Source organism: Stegostoma tigrinum, chromosome 9 (assembly GCF_030684315.1).
Source record: "Stegostoma tigrinum isolate sSteTig4 chromosome 9, sSteTig4.hap1, whole genome shotgun sequence".
Lineage (NCBI taxonomy): Eukaryota > Metazoa > Chordata > Chondrichthyes > Orectolobiformes > Stegostomatidae > Stegostoma > Stegostoma tigrinum.
Genome location: NC_081362.1, coordinates 91,430,506 through 91,450,266, shown reverse-complemented (window position 1 = coordinate 91,450,266; position 19,761 = coordinate 91,430,506). Strand labels below are relative to the sequence as shown.

At 44.5% G+C, this 19,761-nt stretch overlaps 1 protein-coding gene across 1 annotated transcript in view; it reads left to right on the top strand.

The window, feature by feature from the left end:
* The first annotated feature begins 4,840 nt into the window (after positions 1 to 4,840).
* Positions 4,841 to 19,761, top strand: part of nmbr (neuromedin B receptor) — a 64,080-nt gene continuing 49,159 nt past the window's right edge. Inside the window, exon 1 of the mRNA XM_048536922.2 lies at positions 4,841 to 5,244. Coding sequence (XP_048392879.2) covers positions 4,841 to 5,244 — 404 coding nt within the window. The remainder of the gene's footprint in view (positions 5,245 to 19,761) is intronic.

The window sequence follows — 19,761 nt, the reverse complement described above, 5'->3', positions numbered from 1 at the left end:
CCGACACTTCCGCCATCTACAATCCGACCCCACCACCCAAGACATTTTTCCATCCCCACCCCTGTCTGCTTTCCGGAGAGACCACTCTCTCCGTGACTCCCTTGTTCGCTCCACACTGCCCTCCAACCCCACCACACCCGGCACCTTCCCCTGCAACCGCAGGAAATGCTACGCTTGCCCCCACACCTCCTCCCTCACCCCTATCCCAGGCCCCAAGATGACATTCCACATTAAGCAGAGGTTCACCTGCACATCTGCCAACGTAGTATACTGCATCCACTGTACCCGGTGTGGCATCCTCTACATTGGGGAAACCAAGCAGAGGCTTGGAGACCGTTGCAGAACACCTCTGCTCAGTTCGCAACAAACAACTGCACCTCCCAGTCGCAAACCATTTCCACTCCCCCTCCCATTCTTTAGATGACATGCCCATCATGGGCCTCCTGCAGTGCCACAATGATGCCACCCGAAGGTTGCAGGAACAGCAACTCATATTCCGCTTGGGAACCCTGCAGCCTAATGGTATCAATGTGGACTTCACCATCTTCAAAATCTCCCCTTCCCCAACTGCATCCCTAAACTAGGCCAGTTCGTCCCCTCCCCCCACTGCACCACACAACCAGCCCAGCTCTTCCCCTCCACCCACTGCATCCCAAAACCAGTCCAACCTGTCTCTGCCTCCCTAACCTGTTCTTCCTCTCACCCATCCCTTCCCCCCACCCCAAGCCGCACCCCCATCTACCTACTAACCTCATCCCACCTCCTTGACCTGTCCGTCTTCCCTGGACTGACCTATCCCCTCCCTACCTCCCCACCTATACTCTCTCCACCTATCTTCTTTTCTCTCCATCTTCGGTCCGCCTCCCCCTCTCTCCCTATTTATTCCAGAACCCTCACCCCATCCCCCTCTCTGATGAAGGGTCTAGGCCCGAAACGTCAGCTTTTGTGCTCCTGAGATGCTGCTTGGCCTGCTGTGCTCATCCAGCCTCACATTTTATTATCTTGGATTCTCCAGCATCTGCAGTTCCCATTATCTCTGAAAACAGATGTGCTATTTTGAAAAAAAATCTATCCCTCAATTGTCTTAAAGGAAAGAAAATCTGCCACCTTTATCTGATCTGGCTTACATGTGACTCCTAACCCAAAGCAATGTGGTTGACAGGTAACCTCTCTCTGAAATGACGGAGCAAATCTCTCATGAGAAGATCAATTCAGGATGGGCAACAAATAATGGCCTTGTCAAAGATGTCAAAACCTTTCAAAGCATAAAATGTAAAAAAATGCAAGTTAGAGCAAGTAGGTTTACAATCAGAAAGTAAAGAACAAGAAATAATCATCAGCTGAGCTGGGGAATAGAACTCTGTGCAATATTCTGCATTCTAGCTATACTCAATCCTTTGCATCTTTGAGCCAGGAGCAGATTAATCGACAGTAAAACTCGAAGGAAGCAAGAGTCTTGGCAAAACTTCCAAAGAATGAACATTCTCGAATGTTATAGACAACAAAGAAGCAGGTTAAGAAGTTCCATGCAGGGTTTAACACACTTCACAAACTTTTAAAAAGAAAGTACCACAGGATCCTCATATAGAAAAAAGCTTCTGCAAATAAAAGTGCATAGACAGTCAAACTGTAGAACTCAGACAGAAATGTTGTGACATTGAACATAGATATTGGCTTCCCAGAGGGCCCTTGTGACGCAATGCCAATGTCCATACCTCTGGACCAGGAGGCCTGGGTTGACATTCCGTTTGCTCTAGAGGTGTGTAAGAACTGGTTGATTAGAAAATATCTAGAACTGCCACCAGCTTGTTGAGGATGGTGACATAGGATTGGCACTAACTGTAATGTCAATAAATTGGCTGCAGTGTCCAATCTGTTCTTTCAGAATTGGAAGCGTAAAGAAGCCTTTTTTCAAAAACAAAAATCACTAACAGGGTGAGGGTGTTGCTTGTTAGGCAGCATTTATTTCCCATTCCTAATTGCTTTGAGGGCAGTTTAGAATCAACTGCATTGCTGTGAGTCTGGAGTCACATGGAGACAGACCAGGTAAGGATGGTAGTTGCCCTCCCTTAAGGACATCAGTGAGCCAGATGGATTTTTTCAGACAATTGATTAATGGTTCTTATTAGATTCTTGACTTCAGACATTGCACTGAATTCAAATTCCACTATCTGCCATAGCGGGATTTGAAGTTGGATTCCCTGAGCATTATCTGGGTCTCTTGATTAACTCTAGAAATAATGCCATTAAGCAATCACCTCCCCTGCTGTTCCCACCCTTAGCTCCATTAATTCACATTCTTCTATTTTATTTTTGTTTACTACTTGCAGTAGGAAAGTGTCAAGGAGGTTAGCTTCATTGCCAGGTATGACAGTCTCATATTCTAGATAATCCTCCAGGAAAACCAGATCGGTATGACAGGTTGGCACAACATCGAGGGCCGAAGGGCCTGTACTGTGCTGTAATGTTCTATGTTCTAAAACCTATCTCTGCATTTGGGTCTGCCTTCGACATCCTAGCAACTGTACCTTGTCCTAATTGATCACAATAAACAAATTCAGAAGGAGCTCTGAATTCACAATTGGATGAATTCACAATTAGCTTTGAAGAAAAGTGGTTTAAAATAATACTTTCATGAGCAAAGAGCAACTTTCCAGTTTGAGGTCACTGGCTGGTGGTCTCAATGTTGTGGCTGTAAAGGTATAAAATCCTGAGGAGCTATCAAAAATTTGACCAGTGGGTTTTCACATGTTGTTGCCACCTATTTCCTTTAAGAGGGATGTGAAACATTGCAGGATTAAAAAATCTCAGTGCCTGTGCAATTTAGCATGCTTTCATTTTCAAGATCTTGGCATTGGCGTAGAGTCTCTGATCCTTGACTTAACTCTGCACACAATAATACCACCTATATTATCCTAATGCTAAATAAAGAATGGTCAAAAAGATTCCACATTCTTACATTTAATGTGGATCCCTGTGTAATTGTCGTTTCTTCAAGGGGTTCAAGATTAGTGATTGCTGGTGCACAGAACCAGCAGCAAATAAAATATTAATAAAGATAATACAGTGTGGAGCTGGAGGAACACAGCAGGCCAGGCAGCATCAGAGGAGCAGGAAAGCTGATATTTCTGATTGGGACCCTTCTTCAGAAACACTCCCAAAACATCAGCTTTCCTGCTTCTCTGATGCTTCCTGACCTGCTGTGTTCTTTCAGTTCCACACTGTGTTATCTCTGACTACAGCATTGGCTGTCCTTACTATATCTACGCAAATAAAATATTACATGTTTTTGCTCTCTGGGAAGTTGTCTGGAACAAACTAGCTCATTTTGAGAACTATACGTATTAGTTCCACATTGTTCCACATGTCAGTTACCAGGGCAATGTGTGCTTAGCATAGTTGGCATCACACCTATTTCCCGATGAAATGTCATCCTCCCAGGAACCTTTGGAAGAGGATATTGGGACTTTAATTTCAGAAAATGTCATCTTAGGCAATCAAATGAGAAACCTTCCTTGTCCAAGAATTGTATAGGATTGGAGCTGCTGAAGGTACTGGATACTCAAACATTCCTGGGAGTGAAAAGAATAACAACAGTGGGATTGTAACAATGGATTTGAGTTATTTGCTATGCCAAGGCATAGCTTTTATCGCTCAGGGGAGGTGTTCCCTGAATGATCTTCTCACTAGATTCAGCAATAACTTTCATTACATTTCACATGAGCCCTGTGACTTTTTCTAATAAAATATAATTTCCTTTTTTGATAACATGATTACTCTGTTATGGGAGAAACAGGTATAACTGCCAGCTCTGAGCACTGATCAATGACAATTGCGTAAAGACAGATAGAAGGGATAAAAAAGAACAGAACCTATGGCTGAATCTTAAATATAGAAATTAAGAGTGGGCGAAGAGAAATAAAAAGAGTGTCTGAGACATGGATACAAAGGTATAGAGAGAGAAAATTGAGTAGGAAGGAAGAATCTGAGTAAGTGTGAAATGACAGAGAAAGGATAGGAGGGGTGTGAAAGCATTCAACATAGAGGTTAGTGGAAAGAGGAGATTTAAAGTGGAAGAGAAGGCATACAGGAACAGAGAGTAAGAAGAACAGTGGAAATTCAGAAACGGGGAAATAACAAGTTGAGACGAAGGGAGTCCGAAAATCCTCACTGAACAGAGAAACCTATCAGACAGGGAAAGGGAAAATCTCAGAGCTGAAAGCAGGAGTGAATGTTTACTATTCCAGCACCGCAAAGCGCGGACAGCTCCTTCCACAGCCTCCGCGACTGGGCAGTAGCAGGCGGCCGGCTCTCCCAACAGTTTCAGCACTGCAGCCTGGGGACAGCTCCTTTCATTGCCGCTGAGACTGGACGTTGGGGGCGGTCGGCTCTCCCGACAGTTTCAGCACCGCAGCCTCGGGACAGCTCCTACCCCTGTCGCTAAATGGGCGACAGTCCGAGGTAATCTCCAAGCCCTCCGGCACTTATTTTTAACTTTTGTTCATAGATATTTTGAGGATATCGAGAGAATGAAACACGAAGTCCTGAGTGATTGTTATTCTTGTGAAAGTGTTGCCAGAATTTTGGTCAATTTGTCTTCCTCTTCTTTCTTTCAGGGAACTTGCTGTCAAGTGAACCAAAGGGCAGTGATCCCATTTGCCGATTATCGCACCATTGACTAGTTGGAAAGGAGTGGACCTCACGGGGGCTGGTTGTTGGAGGGGGGCGTGGTGGATGTGGAGAAGGAGGGCTTGGAGCTGAGACCATTGTAGCAAGAGCATAAGACAGCCCAGCCCAACGTTTATTTTCCCTTTGGGACAGGAGCCAGGGCTTTTGGAAGATGGATGACGAACTGTTCAACAACAGTACCTTCCTCTCACCCGATGGAGCAACTTGGAACAACTTTACAGAGGAGATTGTTTACCTTGACACTGCGTTCTTCGTGATCCGGTGCATTGTCCCCCCAATCTACCTCCTCCTCATCACAGTGGGCTTGCTGGGGAACATCACTTTGGTCAAGGTCTTTGTAGCCAACAGTGCCATGAGAAGTGTGCCTAACATTTTCATTTCCAGCTTAGCAGCTGGCGACCTGCTGCTCCTAGTCACTTGTGTCCCTGTGGACGCTGCCAGGTATTTCTTTGAGGACTGGATCTTCGGCACACTGGCTTGTAAACTTATCCCCCTGATCCAACTCACCTCAGTGGGAGTGTCAGTGTTCACCCTGACAGCTCTCAGTGCAGACAGGTAAGTGGGACATCTAGTCAGTCCCGTCTGAAATTGTCTAGAATTGACTTTATCAGACATTTTGCTGTGTTTTTTTTTCATATGTATGTATCTACCAGTCTTTTGGTCTATCGATCCATCAACTGAACAAAGTCCCCTTCTATCTGTTAGTGTATTCCTCCAGGCATTCATCCCAGTGATAATAAAATGAAGGTAGTTGAATGCAATAGACAATTATTCACAAATAGTAGCTCTGAGCTCTTAAAATTTGAAAGAAAATGGGACTTACAAGAAAGCAGGAAATTACATTATTTCAGAGGGATTATGGCACTTCAACATCTTTACCAAGGGGAAAGGACTTTCTTTTCTCATTGACAGCCCTCAAATGTATGGAACCATCTTCGTATTCATCACAACGGGAGCTTCAATGATGAAAAAACAATGTTGTCATACTCCATGATATCACATCCTCCTTTAGAATCCTCTCACGTTATCTGTACGATACAATTAGAACAAAGCTTGCAGACTTGAATTGGCAGTGCATTCTAAAATCCCATACAGTGCAGCAATGCAGATTATGAATAACTGAAAATTTTTGTAGCATGTGCATTCATTGGTTGGAAAAAAATGTTTAGAATTTCCAATTATGAATGTAATTATAATTGTTAAAAAATACTGTGGCATTTCAATTGCTTAATTCAGTTGGTATAACCTCTAAATGAACTCAGAAAGAAGCTCTGAAGAAGGGCCACTAGTCTTGAATCATTTGAGAGCGAATCTCTGTTCTCTCTCAACAGACGCTGCCAGACCTGTTGAGTTTCTCCTGCACACTTCCTATTTTAGTTTCAGAAAAAGAAGGCAGTTTCATTATGTATCCTCTGTGAGATTGTTTTAGGAGCATCATTGCAACATGAAATGTTAACCCTGTGTCCCTGCAGATCTTTCTGACCTGATGAGTATTTCCTGCATTTTCCATTTTTATTGTCAATTTTCTGTTCCAAAGCCTTTTCAAATCCCACTCCTGTGACTATGCTTTTGGTCACCTCTTTTTTTCCAGTAAAAACCTGTTCTAACCCCTGTTGAAGATTTGGGAACATTTTATTACAATTGTAGCATGATATAAATGCAATTTGCTCATCTTCACACGTGCAATAAATATTCAGTATATGTCACACTGGGACACCACAGGTGAAATTGTGCCAGTATGCTATTCTACCATAACTCTAATAGCACTTTGTAATATTTTTATCACTAGTTAAGATACATTTCCCATTGTTGCATTCTCCCTCCATTCTTTGAGATGTTGATTCATCTGCCAGCTACTCTTGTGTGATTATTCTGATGAGCATCACTTCCAAATGCCTTATGCTATTTGAAAATAGGCAGCTCTTTACAAACAAATCTAATGCAAACCATCATGCACTGGAAGGGGATCTTCCATCCTTACACAGCATGGAATTAATTGACTCCAGGCTTCTAGCAATGTGGCAGAATCTTAACTGACTTGGGAAATTGTCTGGAACTCATTCAGCTCTATAGAATAAAAAATACTGTTTCACCATTACTCTCAAGGGAAATTAGGAATGGGACAATAAATGCTGACTCTTCTGTGATGCCCACATCTGATTTTGAACTTTAAAAGCGAATTTATCTATTGGGCTGGATGGGGGGAGGGGAAGGGGTACTGTGTGCATTGTGATGGCTTTCTGACACCACTGTACCATGCAGCACAATTGGCAGCCAGATCCAGAGGACAACACCTTTATACGTGTAACAATATCCTATTTAAAGCTTAGACAGTGCCTTTGTGGATTAGCTATCCTTATTATCAATATCAGTGTACAAATCCTTTGTGCATTTGTGTGACATTCCTCCACTGCATTTATGGGATTTACTTAAGCTAAGTAAGCACATGGGGGAACCAGGGAAACATGGAAATGCTGATAGTGTTAATTGGAGAAAGATTGGGAGTAAGATGTGTGACCGAAACACAGGACCGAATGGCTTTTTTTTGTGCTCAGTTCATTGATTTTATATAGTGTCAAATGAGATCTTAACTTTGCTGTGATTTGATTTGATTTGTTTTTGTCGCATGTATCAAGATACAGTGGATAGTAAAAACCAAAAGAACTGCGGATGCTGTAAATCATGAACAAAAACAAGTTTTCCGGAAAAGCTCAGCAGGTATGGCAGCATCTGTGAGGGTAAAAAACAGAGTTAACGCTTTGGATCCAGTGACCCTTCCTCAGAGCTCCTGTTCTGAAGAAGGGTCACTGGACTTGAAACATTTACTCTGTTTTTTCCTTCAAAGATGCTGCCGGACCTGCTGAGCTTTTCCAGCAACTGTGTTTTAGTAAAGTGGAAAGAGTCATTTTGTGTGCTATACGGGCAGCTCATACCATAAAAATTGCATCGGGGTAGCAGAACAGAGTGCAGCGTACAATGTCACAGCTGCAAAGAAGGTGCAGAGAGAGAGATTAACATTAACATTTGAGAGGTCTGTTTAAAAGTCTGATAACAGTAGGGAATAAGCTGTTCTTGAATCTGTTCGGATGTGTAGTTAAACTTTTATATCTTCTGCCTGAAGGAAGTGGGTGGAATAGAGTGTAACTGGGTTGGGAGGTGCCTTTGATTACACTGGTTGTTTTGCTGAGGTAGCAGGACATATAAATGGAGTGAATGTAGGGAAGACTGGTTTGTGTGATGGACTGGGCTATGTTCATGACTCTGTGCAGTTTCTTATGATCTTGGGAAGAGCAGTTAACATACCAAGCTGTGATGCACCCAGATAGGATACTTTCTCTGGTGCATCTATAAAAATTGGTAAGTGTCTTTGTGGACCTGCTGAATTTCGTTAGCCCCCAGAGAAAGTAGGGACATTGTTGCGCTTTCTTGACAGTCATGTCGACATGGGTGAACCAGGACAATTTGTTGGTGGTCAAGTAGACAGAAACATCAGGCTTACACAGCGAAGCTGTTGTGCAATTTCATTGTTACAATTTTCGACCTTTCATGCTTCCAGTACTTTCCTGCTTTGAGGTATGAATGAATCTGTGATGTAAGTGTATGTTCATTTATTTACTTGCAGCTTGATTTTTTCATTACATTCCTTCTGCCCTTAATACACAAATGACAATGTATTCATCCTGTTGCTTCCTGTTGTACATTTCTCATTTGTTATATTTAGAAACCTTCCCACATCCCAACTCTCACCAACCCTCATTCACCGACATCCTCACTCTTGCTGATTTATATTGGCTGTTTGTTCACTAGTGACACCTCAGTGGGGAGGTAATGGCCTAGTGGGATTATCACTTGGGCTGTTTATCGTGAGACCCAGGTAGTATTCTGGGGTCCTGGGTTTGAATCTCACCATAATAAATGGTGGCATTTGAATTCATTTTTAAAAAATCTGGAATTAAGAATTTAATGATGACTATGCGTTGAGGAGGGTAGGAAAAAGAGCTTCCAGTTTGCTATTGCTCTTTAGGGAGGGAAACTGCCACTCTTACCTCATCTGGCCTACATGTGATTCCAGAAATATTTTGATTATTGATTCTTAACTGCCCTCTGGACAATAAATACTGGCACAGCCAGTGATGCCCAGGTCCCACAAATGAATGAAAATGCTCATCTTTTATTTCCAGATTTGTCCATGACCCAGACCCACCCTTATCTCAATAAATTTCCCCAGCCACGCAACCTTCAGAGATCTAAGCCTACATTTTGCCCATCCCTAATTCTAATGATCGCACCACTTGCAACCATGCCTCAGTTGCCAAGGTCTTAATATCTGGGATTTCCCCAAGCCACACCCCAAAAATGCCCAAACTACTTCACCTCCCTTATTTCACTCTTCTTACTTCAGAAACGCCAAGTTTTAAAGCCTATCTCTTTAACCATTGTCTCCCAACATCTTATGTGTGATTTGACATCAAATTTCCGACTGCAACATACCCGTGATATTTCATGAAAGTAAAGCCTTTCCAAAGCAAGATATTGTTGAAGTAATAACAACATAAGTTGCTGGAAAAGCTCAGTACGTCTGGCAGCATCAGTGAAGAGAAATCAAAATTAAAGTTTGGGTCCGATTACCTTTCGTCAGAAGATTCCACAGGACCTGGGTTTAAATCCCACCACAGCAGATGATGGAATTTGAAGTCAATAGTAAAAAAAATCAGGAATTAAGAGTTTAATTATGACTACGAAACCATTATTAATTTCTGGGGGAAAAAATGTCTGGGCCAATGATTTACAGCATCTGCAGTTCTTTCAGTTTTTGTTGTTGAAGTAACTATGATCATTAGTGTTCACACATTCCCACTGTTAGGTAGTGTTCTAAATGTGATCCATTGTTTATGTTTTAGTCCTAATGGCTCATGTTTTGCAGTGAATCCTAGTGTTATAGCACTTTGTGAATTCGTTGTTAGTTGATATGCAGTGACAACTGACATAGACACACGATTGGTTTGTGCACAGATTGTGATAACACTCAGTTGTACTTTGCTGCCACTGTTCAGGATTAAAAAGATGCTCCCACAAATACTGATAACTTGTAGTGGCAGGGATCTGGAACAGCCTTCCCTTGCCTGTCTGACAAGCTGCCGCTACAACACCAGTGCAAACTACATTTATCAAGAACAAATGACAAGGAAAATTACAGCACAGGAACAGGCCCTTCGGCCCTCCAAGCCTACATCAATCCAGATCCCCTATCTAAACCTGTCGCCTGTTTTCCAAGGATCTGTATCCCTCTGGTCCCTGCCCAGTCATGTGTCTGTCAAGATACATCTTAAATGATGCTATCGTGCCCCCCTTTACCACCTCCACTGGCAACGCGTTCCAGGCACCCACCACCCTCTACGTAAAGAATTTTCCACACATATCTCCCTTAAACTTTCCTCCTCTCACCTTGAAATCGTGATCCCTAGTAATTGAGTCCCCCACTCGAGGGAAAAAGCTTCTTGCTATCCACCCTGTCTATACCTCTCATGATTTTGTAGACCTCAATCAAGTCCCCCTCAACCTCTGTCTTTCTCATGAAAATAATCCTAATCTACTCAACCTCTCTTCATAGCTAGCGCCCTCCATACCAGGCAACATCCTGGTGAACCTCCTCTGCACCCTCTCCAAAGCATCCACATCCTTTTGGTAATGTGGCGACCAGAACTGTACACAGTATTCCAAATGTGGCCGAACCAAAGTCCTATACAACTGCAACAACTATAACATCAGTATAAAATGTTGCAAAAGCCTCTGTGTAGAGTTCACTGTATGAATTAATATTTGTGTTTTAAAAGGTAGATTATTGGATGGAGTTGTTGAATATAGGTGGAAGCCAGGCACCTGTTTAGTTGTGCTTGTGCTGTACATTGCTTTAGTTGTGGCACATGTCACTGCATCTAGATATGCCACCTTGTTCATTCTTCAGGATGAAAATGGCCGCACTCATATTCAGGGGTGCTGGTAAGGTTCTCATGGATGCACAGTGGACTGTTAAGACAGGTCCATGCCAGAAGCATCTGCAGCAAATAGGACAGGCTGTCTCAGAGTTTCAGAGAAGTTGCTGGTTGTGGATTTCCTCCTCTAGTGTTCTCTCTCTGTCTGTGATATGCATTTGCTTTTGAAGAAGGTCACACTTTTTTTATTTGGGTCACACCAAATGCAACAAGAGTGCATGAGTTTCTCCCAGGATTTGAGGTCGCTAACAGGACTCCGAAACAGCCCTGTAAGTTTTCCTTTGACTGCCAAGACAGCGCACCCCTGGCCTCAAACTTCCCATTGAAGATTCGCTTCAGTCACTGATTACCAAGCATTCTGCCTACGTGGCCAGCCAACTCATTTGTGATTATCTCAACACTGTGTGTGTGCTTGGTGTGCTAGCTCACTCTACACCTCAGTTTCTGGCAGCATCTGTGGAGAAAAAGCGGAGTTAACATTTTGAGTCCAGTGACCCTTCTGCAGAACTGGAATCTGGACTCGAACTGTTAAGTGATAATGGGAACTGCAGATGCTGGAGAATCCAAGATAATAAAATGTGAGGCTGGATGAACACAGCAGGCCAAGCAGCATCTCAGGAGCACAAAAGCTGAGGTTTCGGGCCTAGACCCTTCATCAGAGAGGGGGATGGGGTGAGGGTTCTGGAATAAATAGGGAGAGAGGGGGAGGCGGACCGAAGATGGAGAGAAAAGAAGATAGGTGGAGAGGAGAGTATAGGTGGGGAGGTAGGGAGGGGATAGGTCAGTCCAGGGAAGACGGACAGGTCAAGGAGGTGGGATGAGGTTAGTAGGTAGGAAATGGAGGTGCGGCTTGGGGTGGGAGGAAAGGATGGGTGAAAGGAAGAACAGGTTAGGGAGGCAGAGACAGGTTGGACTGGTTTTGGGATGCAGTGGGTGGAGGGGAAGAGCTGGGCTGGTTGTGTGGTGCAGTGGGGGGAGGGGACAAACTGGGCTGGTTTTGGGATGTGGTGGGGCAAGGGGAGATTTTGAAGTTGGTGAAGTCCACATTGATACATTGGACTGCAGGGTTCCCAAGCAGAATATAAGTTGCTGTTCCTGCAACCTTCGGGTGGCATCATTGTGGCACTGCAGGAGGCTCATGATGGACATGTCATCTATAGAATGGGAAGGGGAGTGGAAATGGTTTGCGACTGGGAGGTGCAGTTGTTTATTGCGAACTGAGCGGAGGTGTCCGACTGGCGACGGAACCCCGCCCATGGCCGACGCTAACGGAGCCCCACCCACGGCCGACGACTTCATCGCTCCACCCACAACCTCCACAGCCAGCAACCCCAGAGAACACAGCCATACTGAACCCTGCCGCATCTTCACCATTCCCCCAGACCTTCCACTAACTGAGGACAAACGGTCAGTCCTTAGTAAGGGGCTCAACTTTGTCTCCATACAACCACACATCAACGAATACCAGTCACGGTTGGACATAGAACAGTTTTTCCGCCGCCTTCGCCTCCACACCTACTTTTTCAACCAGGAACCTAACCCTCCCTCCACTGACCCCTTCACCCGCTTCCAACACAAGTCCTCCTCCTGGACATCACCCCTAGGCCTCCTACCTTCCCTCGACCTCTTCATCTCTAACTGCCGTCGAGACATTAGCCTCAACCTCTCTACCCCCTCACCCAGTCCAACCTCTCCCCTGCAGAACGGGCAGCCCTCCGCTCACTCCACTCCAACCCCAACCTCACCATCAAACCCGCAGACAACGGTGGCGCAGTGGTAGTATGGCACACTGACCTCTACATCGCTGAGGCCAGGCGCCAACACTCCGACACCACCTCCTACCGCCCCCTCGATCATGACCCCACACCCGAGCACCAAACCATCATCTCCAACACCATTCATGACCTCATCACCTCGGGGGACCTCCCACCCACAGCCTCCAACCTCATTGTTCCCCAACCCCGCACGGCCCGTTTCTATCTCCTTCCCAAAATCCACAAACCTGCCTGCCCTGGTTGACCCATTGTCTCAGCCTGCTCCTGCCCCACCGAACTCATCTCCACCTATCTGGACTCCATTTTCTCCCCTTTGGCCCAGGAACTCCCTACCTACATCCGTGACACCACCCACGCCCTCCACCTCCTCCAGGACTTCCAATTCCCTGGCCCCCAACACCTCATTTTCACCATGGATGTCCAGTCCCTACACACCTGTATTTCACATGCAGATGGCCTCAAGGCCCTCCACTTCTTCCTGTCCCGCAGGCCCGACCAGTCCCCCTCCACCGACACCCTCGTCTGCCTAGCCGAACTCATCCTCACCCTCAACAACTTCTCTTTCGATTCCTCCCACTTCCTACAGACTAAGGGGGTGGCCATGGGCACCAGCATGGGCCCCAGCTATGCCTGCCTCTTTGTAGGTTACGTGGAACAGTCCCTCTTCCACACCTACACAGGTCCCAAACCCCACCACTTCCTCCGTTACATTGATGACTGTATCGGCGCCACCTCTTGCTCCCCAGAGGAGCACGAACAGTTCATCCACTTCACCAACACCTTCCACCCCAACCTTCAGTTCACCTGGGCCATCTCCAGCACATCCCTCACCTTCCTTGACCTCTCAGGCTCCATCTCAGGCAACCAGCTTGTAACTGATGTCCTTTTCAAGCCCACCGACTCCCACAGCTACCTAGAATACACCTCCTCCCACCCACCCTCCTGCAAAAATTCCATCCCCTATTCCCAATTCCTCTGCCTCCGCCGCATCTGCTCCCACGATGAGGCACTCCACTCCCGCACATCCCAGATGTCCAAGTTCTTCAAGGAACGCAACTTTCCCCCCACAGTGGTCGAGAACGCCCTTGACCATGTCTCCCGCATTTCCCGCAACACATCCCTCACGCCCCGCCCCTGCCACAACTGCCCAAAGTGGATCCCCCTCGTTCTCACACACCACCCCACCAACCTCCGGATACAACGCATCATCCTCCGACACTTCCGCCATCTGCAATCCGACCCCACCACCCAAGACATTTTTCCATCCCCACCCCTGTCTGCTTTCCGGAGAGACCACTCTCTCCGTGACTCCCTTGTTCGCTCCACACTGCCCTCCAACCCCACCACACCCGGCACCTTCCCCTGCAACCGCAGGAAATGCTACACTTGCCCCCACACCTCCTCCCTCACCCCTATCCCAGGCCCCAAGATGACATTCCGCATTAAGCAGAGGCTCACCTGCACCTCTGCCAATGTGGTATACTGCATCCACTGTACCCGGTGTGGCTTCCTCTACATTGGGGAAACCAAGCGGAGGCTTGGGGACCGCTTTGCAGAACACCTCCACTCAGTTCGCAATAAACAACTGCACCTCCCAGTCGCAAACCATTTCCACTCCCCCTCTTTAGATGACATGTCCATCATGGGTCTCCTGCAGTGCCACAATGATGCCACCCGAAGGTTGCAGGAACAGCAAATCATATTCCGCTTGGGAACCCTGCAGCCCAATGGTATCAATGTGGACTTCACCAACTTCAAAATCTCCCCTTCCCCCACCGCATCCCAAAACCAGCCCAGTTTGTCCCCTCCCCCCACTGCACCACACAACCAGCCCAGTTCTTCCCCTCCACCCACTGCATCCCAAAACCAGCCCAACCTGTCTCTGCCTCCCTAACCTGTTCTTCCTCTCACCCATCCTTTCCTCCCATCCCAAGCCGCACCTCCATCTCCGACCTGCTCACCTCATCCCACCTCCTTGACCTGTCCGTCTTCCCTGGACTGACCTGTCCCCTCCCTACCTCCCCTCCTATACTCTCCTCTCCACCTATCTTCTTTTCCCTCCATCTTCGGTCCGCCTCCCCCTCTCTCTCTATTTATTCCAGAACCCTCACCCCATCCCCCTCTCTGATGAAGGGTCTTGGCCCGAAACAACAGCTTTTGTGCTCCTGAGATGCTGCTTGGCCTGCTGTGTTCATCCAGCCTCACATTTTATTATCTCGAACTGTTAACTCTGCTTTTTCTCCAAAGATGCTGCCAGGCCTGCTGAGTTTCTCTAGCAATTTCTATTCCTGCTTCAGATTTACAGCATCTGCAGTTCCTTGTTTATCTCAGTGTCTGGTGTTTGCCCAGACAAGATACCAAATAGAGAAAGATTTTCACTTCAGGCCCATTTCCATTGAGCATGTTTTTTCTTGGTTTCAAGCTGATGTATTGTTACTTAATCAAGTGAGGTGTTTAGAGAAGTCCTGTAACAGTAAATAGACTGCAATTTTGTTCTTTCCCATTCTCTCAGTTATTTTTATTGGAAGTAAATTCATTGTGCAAAAGATTCATTAACTGCTGAGTTCAGAGATCTTCCTGTCTAATTGATAAATCTTTGATTTTTCTGGAATGTGGAATATGGACTGCCATTGTGTGCACCTGCTGGTTACCTAGACTCTGATGTTATTTTGCCAGATGCCAGAGTTGTCAGTCTTTCATGTTGTTTATACAAATTGTTTTCTGATCCGTGAGAGCATGTCTGTGTGCGCGCGTATATGTGAGTGCGCATGTGCGTGTGTGTTTGTGTCTGTGTGTGTTTGCATGTGTGTGTTTGTGTGTGTATGTGCGCGCGTGTGTGTGTGTGTGTGTGTGTGTGTGTGTGTGTGTGTGCGTGCGAGCGTGTGTGTGTGTGTGTGTGTGTGTCTGTGTGTGTGTGTGTGTGTGTGTGTGTGTCTGTGTGTGTGTGAAATAATCAAGGTGTGTTTGAGTGCTCCATGAGAGGGAGGGAAGAACAAAACCAAGACACGCATTTCTCATTATTGTGGAGTTGAGTTAACCAGAGGCGGGGACCTGAGGATGACATTTGTCTGCGGAGGTGGATCAAGATCCCAGATATGATTAATACCTCAATACTTTTCTATCCTCAACCAATTGGCCTACGCTTTCAACAGGACTCAGACATTATGTAATCTGTCCCTTGGCACAATTTTAATTTTTAACAAGTTTCAGGGTAGTACCTCCACTATCTTCTCATCAACTGCCGTCTGTATTCTGGCAAGTGGACCATATCGGTCTGACAATTTCACATAATGTTTCCATCATTAATATTCATTATACAGTTCATATAGACAGAGACGTGTGAAGCAATGCAGGGGGCTGTTTACTTTCTTTTATCTACACTCGCTCTTCAGATTTATTGATTAGAGTCACATTTAGCACAGATGTTGTGGTTGCTGGAGGCTAATCATCTCAGCCCCAGGACATCTCTGTAGGAGTTCATCAAATTTGTGTCCTAAGTTTATTCACCAAGAAGATTTTACCCTAAGACGGTCAGAAATGCAGATGTTGTTAATGTTTGCATGGTGATCAGAATTTGTAACTCCTCAGATCCTGAAGAAATCCAGGTCCAAACACAGAAATACCTGGAAAATATTGAGGCTTGGCCTTATAATTGGTTCATAACATTTGCACGATACGAGTGCCAGGCAATGGCCACCTCCAACAAGAGTGAGTCTAACTATCATCCCTTGACATTCAATGATATAAGCACCACTGAATTCACAGCTGTCAACATCCCAGGGTTTCCATTGAACGGAATCTGAACTGCAAGCACAATATAACTACAGCAGCTACAAAAGAAGGTCAGAAGCTAGGAATCCTGTAGAGATTAGCTCACCTCCTGGCTCTCTAAACCTTACCCAGCATCTCCAAGGCACAAGTCAGGATTGTGATGGAATACTCCCCACTTGTGTAGGCAATGGCCAAGAGCTATGCTATTAACCCAGAAACTCAGCTAGTATTCTGGGGACCCTAAGTTCAAATCCCGCCATGGCACATGGTTGAATTTGAATTCAATTTAAAAATCTGAATTAAAGAGTCTAATGACGACCGTGAAACCATTGCCGATTGTCTAGAAAAGCCCATCTGGCTCATTAATGTCCTTTAGTGAAGGAAATCTATCATCCTTATCTGGTCTGGCTTATATGTGACTCCAGACCCACAGCAATGTGGTTGACTCTTAACTGCCCTCTGGGCAATTAGGGATGGGCAATAAATGCTGGGCTAACCAGTGATGCTCTCATCCTGTGAATGAATAAATTAAAAGAAAGAGATGAGTGCAGCTGCAGCAACACTCGTGAAGCTAGGCACCATCCAGGACAAAAAATAGCCCATTTTCTTGCCACGCCATCCACCAACCTAAACATTCACCACCTCTACAACTGATGCACAGTGGCAGCACTTTTTACTAAATGCAGTGTGGTCTGCAGGAACTCAACAAGGCTCCTTCAACAGCACCTATCAAACCTCCACCATCTAGGAGGACAATAGCTGCAGTTGTGTGACCACTATGGGCATAACTACACCCTATGGATTGCATTGTCTCAAAAAGGCAATGAACCATCTTCCCAAGGAATGTGTCAAAGCTGACTAGGGATGGGCATTAGCTGGCCCTTCCAGTGATATCTACATTTTAAGCTTGAATTTTGAAAATCTAATTAATGCTGTTTTCTGTTTATAATTACCTTGTCTTCCTTCTTTGTGAAATTCTCTCTCCAAATACCTATCAACACAACAGGTCATCTACAAATGACAGTAATTTGTGGGCAGATTCAGACACTGATTATATCAATTACAGCCTGTAGCAATTTTATCACTGGGGGCATTTTCAAACAAAATGTGGACTGGCAGAGACACAGATTCCATCGTAAGAACTGTCAAAGATGTGGATGGAATACAAAAAGCAATGCGTATATAACCCGGTCCATTTTAGCAATAGACACAACTTGAGAACATGGAAACATACACAGGTATGCACCCACATACACCCACCCACCCACACACACACGCACATAAATATTTCCTCACTAGAGATAACCAAAGCAAAATAAGAACAATCTTCCATTTCTAGTTGAAATTACTAGGAAATCTGAGAACACTCTTGGAATCCCAGATGGAATTCGTATCCAACATTTCTCCCAGAGGATCATTTCAGGTTGTGAACTGCACTCCATCTCCTTTTCCTCCAACACATCCTCAGCACGGCTCTAATTCCACATCAAACAAGTGAATTATATCCCAATTACAAGACTGGCAGCTCAATGTTCCCAATTTTTAGATGTTATAGGAAGGATAGAAAAGAAAGCAGGAAAGGTGTGGGATGGGGGGGTGTTCTTAATTAATAAATACATTACTGCTATAACTAGGGAAGACATTTCTGAAAAGTTGTCCAGTGAAAATATATAGGTAGAAATTACAAATAGGCAAGGGAAGATCACATTGATAGGATGAGTAAGATAGTAAGAGAAATTGATAAACAAATACATAGGGAGATCTCAGATATATGTGAGCACCATAGGTTTGTAATAATGGAGGACTTTAATTTTCCAAACATTGACTGGGACTGCTATAGTGTTAAAGGTGTGGATGGTGAAGAATTTATCGAATGTGCTCAAGAAAATTTTCTTTATCAATATGTGAATGTTCCTACTAGAAAAGGAGCTAAACTAGACCTTCTTTTGAGCAATAAGGAAGGGTAGGTCACTGAAGTGTAAGTGGGGGAAGGCATTGTGTCCAGCGATCATAATTTTATTAGTTTTGAAATGGTTATAGGAAAGGATAAACCTTCCATAATTTGAAAGTTTTTAATTTGAGTAAGGCAAATTTTAATGTTATGAGACAAGGACTTTCAAAAGTTGATTGGAGTAGACTGTCCACAGGTGAGAGGATCTGACAAGTGGGAGGTGTTCAAGAGTGTGATGACAAGCATTCAGAGGCATCGTGTTCTTGTTAGAGTGAAGGATAAGGCTGGTAAGATTAAGGAACAATGGATAAATAAAGATATTGAGATTCTAGTCAAGAATAAAAGAGTTTTTTAAAAAATATAAAGACAACTTAATTCAATTGAATATCTTAATCAAGATAAAGAACATAGGGGCATCCTTAGGAGAGAAATCAGGAAGGCAATGAGGGGATATGAGATAGCACTGGCAAACAGGGTTAAGGTAATCCTAAGAGATTCCATGAATACATTAAGAGCAAAAGGGTAACTAAAGAAAGGGTAAGATTCTCCTAAAGATCAAGGAGGTCATCTTTGTGTTGAACCACATGAGATGGGAGAGATACTAAATGAATATTTCCCCTCTGCTTTTTTTCACTGTGGAGTACGGAATGGGGCTGAGAGAATGCAGAGAAATAAACTATGATGCGTTAAAAACCGTTCATATTATTGAAGAGGAAGTTCAGGAGGTCTTAGAGAATATAAAGGTGAATAAATCTCCAGGACCTGAACGAATGGATCCCAGAATGTTGTGGGAAGTAAGGGAAGAAATTATGAGACCACTTGCAGAAATATTTGCATCATCTAAAACTGTGGTTGAGGTGCCTGGTGACTGGAGGGTGGCTTATGTTGCACCTTTGTTTAAGCAAGGATGTAAGGGAAAATCAGGAACCTAAGACCAGTGAGTCTGATTTTAGTTGGGGGCAAATTGTTGGACGTGCTTAAAAGATATAGGATTTGTGGATATTTACAGAGTTGAAAATTGATTAAGGATAGTCAGCATAGTTTTGTGCTAGGAAAATCGTGACTCACAAACTTGATTGAGCTTTTTGAGGAAATTACCAAAAAGGTTGATAGCAGAGCAGCAGACACCATTTAATTAGATTTTAGTAAAGCCTTTGGAAATGTTCCGCATGATAGGCTAATCAGTAAAGTTAGTCACATGGGAGGGCGAGCTTACCAATTTGATACATAATTGGCTTAACAGCAGGAGACAGAGAGTAATGGCGGAGGGTTGCTTTTTGATCTGGAGGCCTGTGACCAGTGGTGTTCTACAGGGATCAGTTCTGACTCCTCTTTTGTTTGCCATTTATATAAATGACTTGGATGAGAATATAGAAGGCATGATTTGTAATTTTGTGGATGACAACAAAATTGGTGGTGTTGTAGGCAGTGAAGAAGTCGTTCTAAGATTACAAAGGGATCTTGATCAAATGTCTTAAAGAATTGAAAAATGGCAGATGGAGTTCAATCTGGATGAATATGAAGTATTGCATTTTGGTACAACAAACAAGGGTAGGGCTTATACAATTAATGGTATGGCATT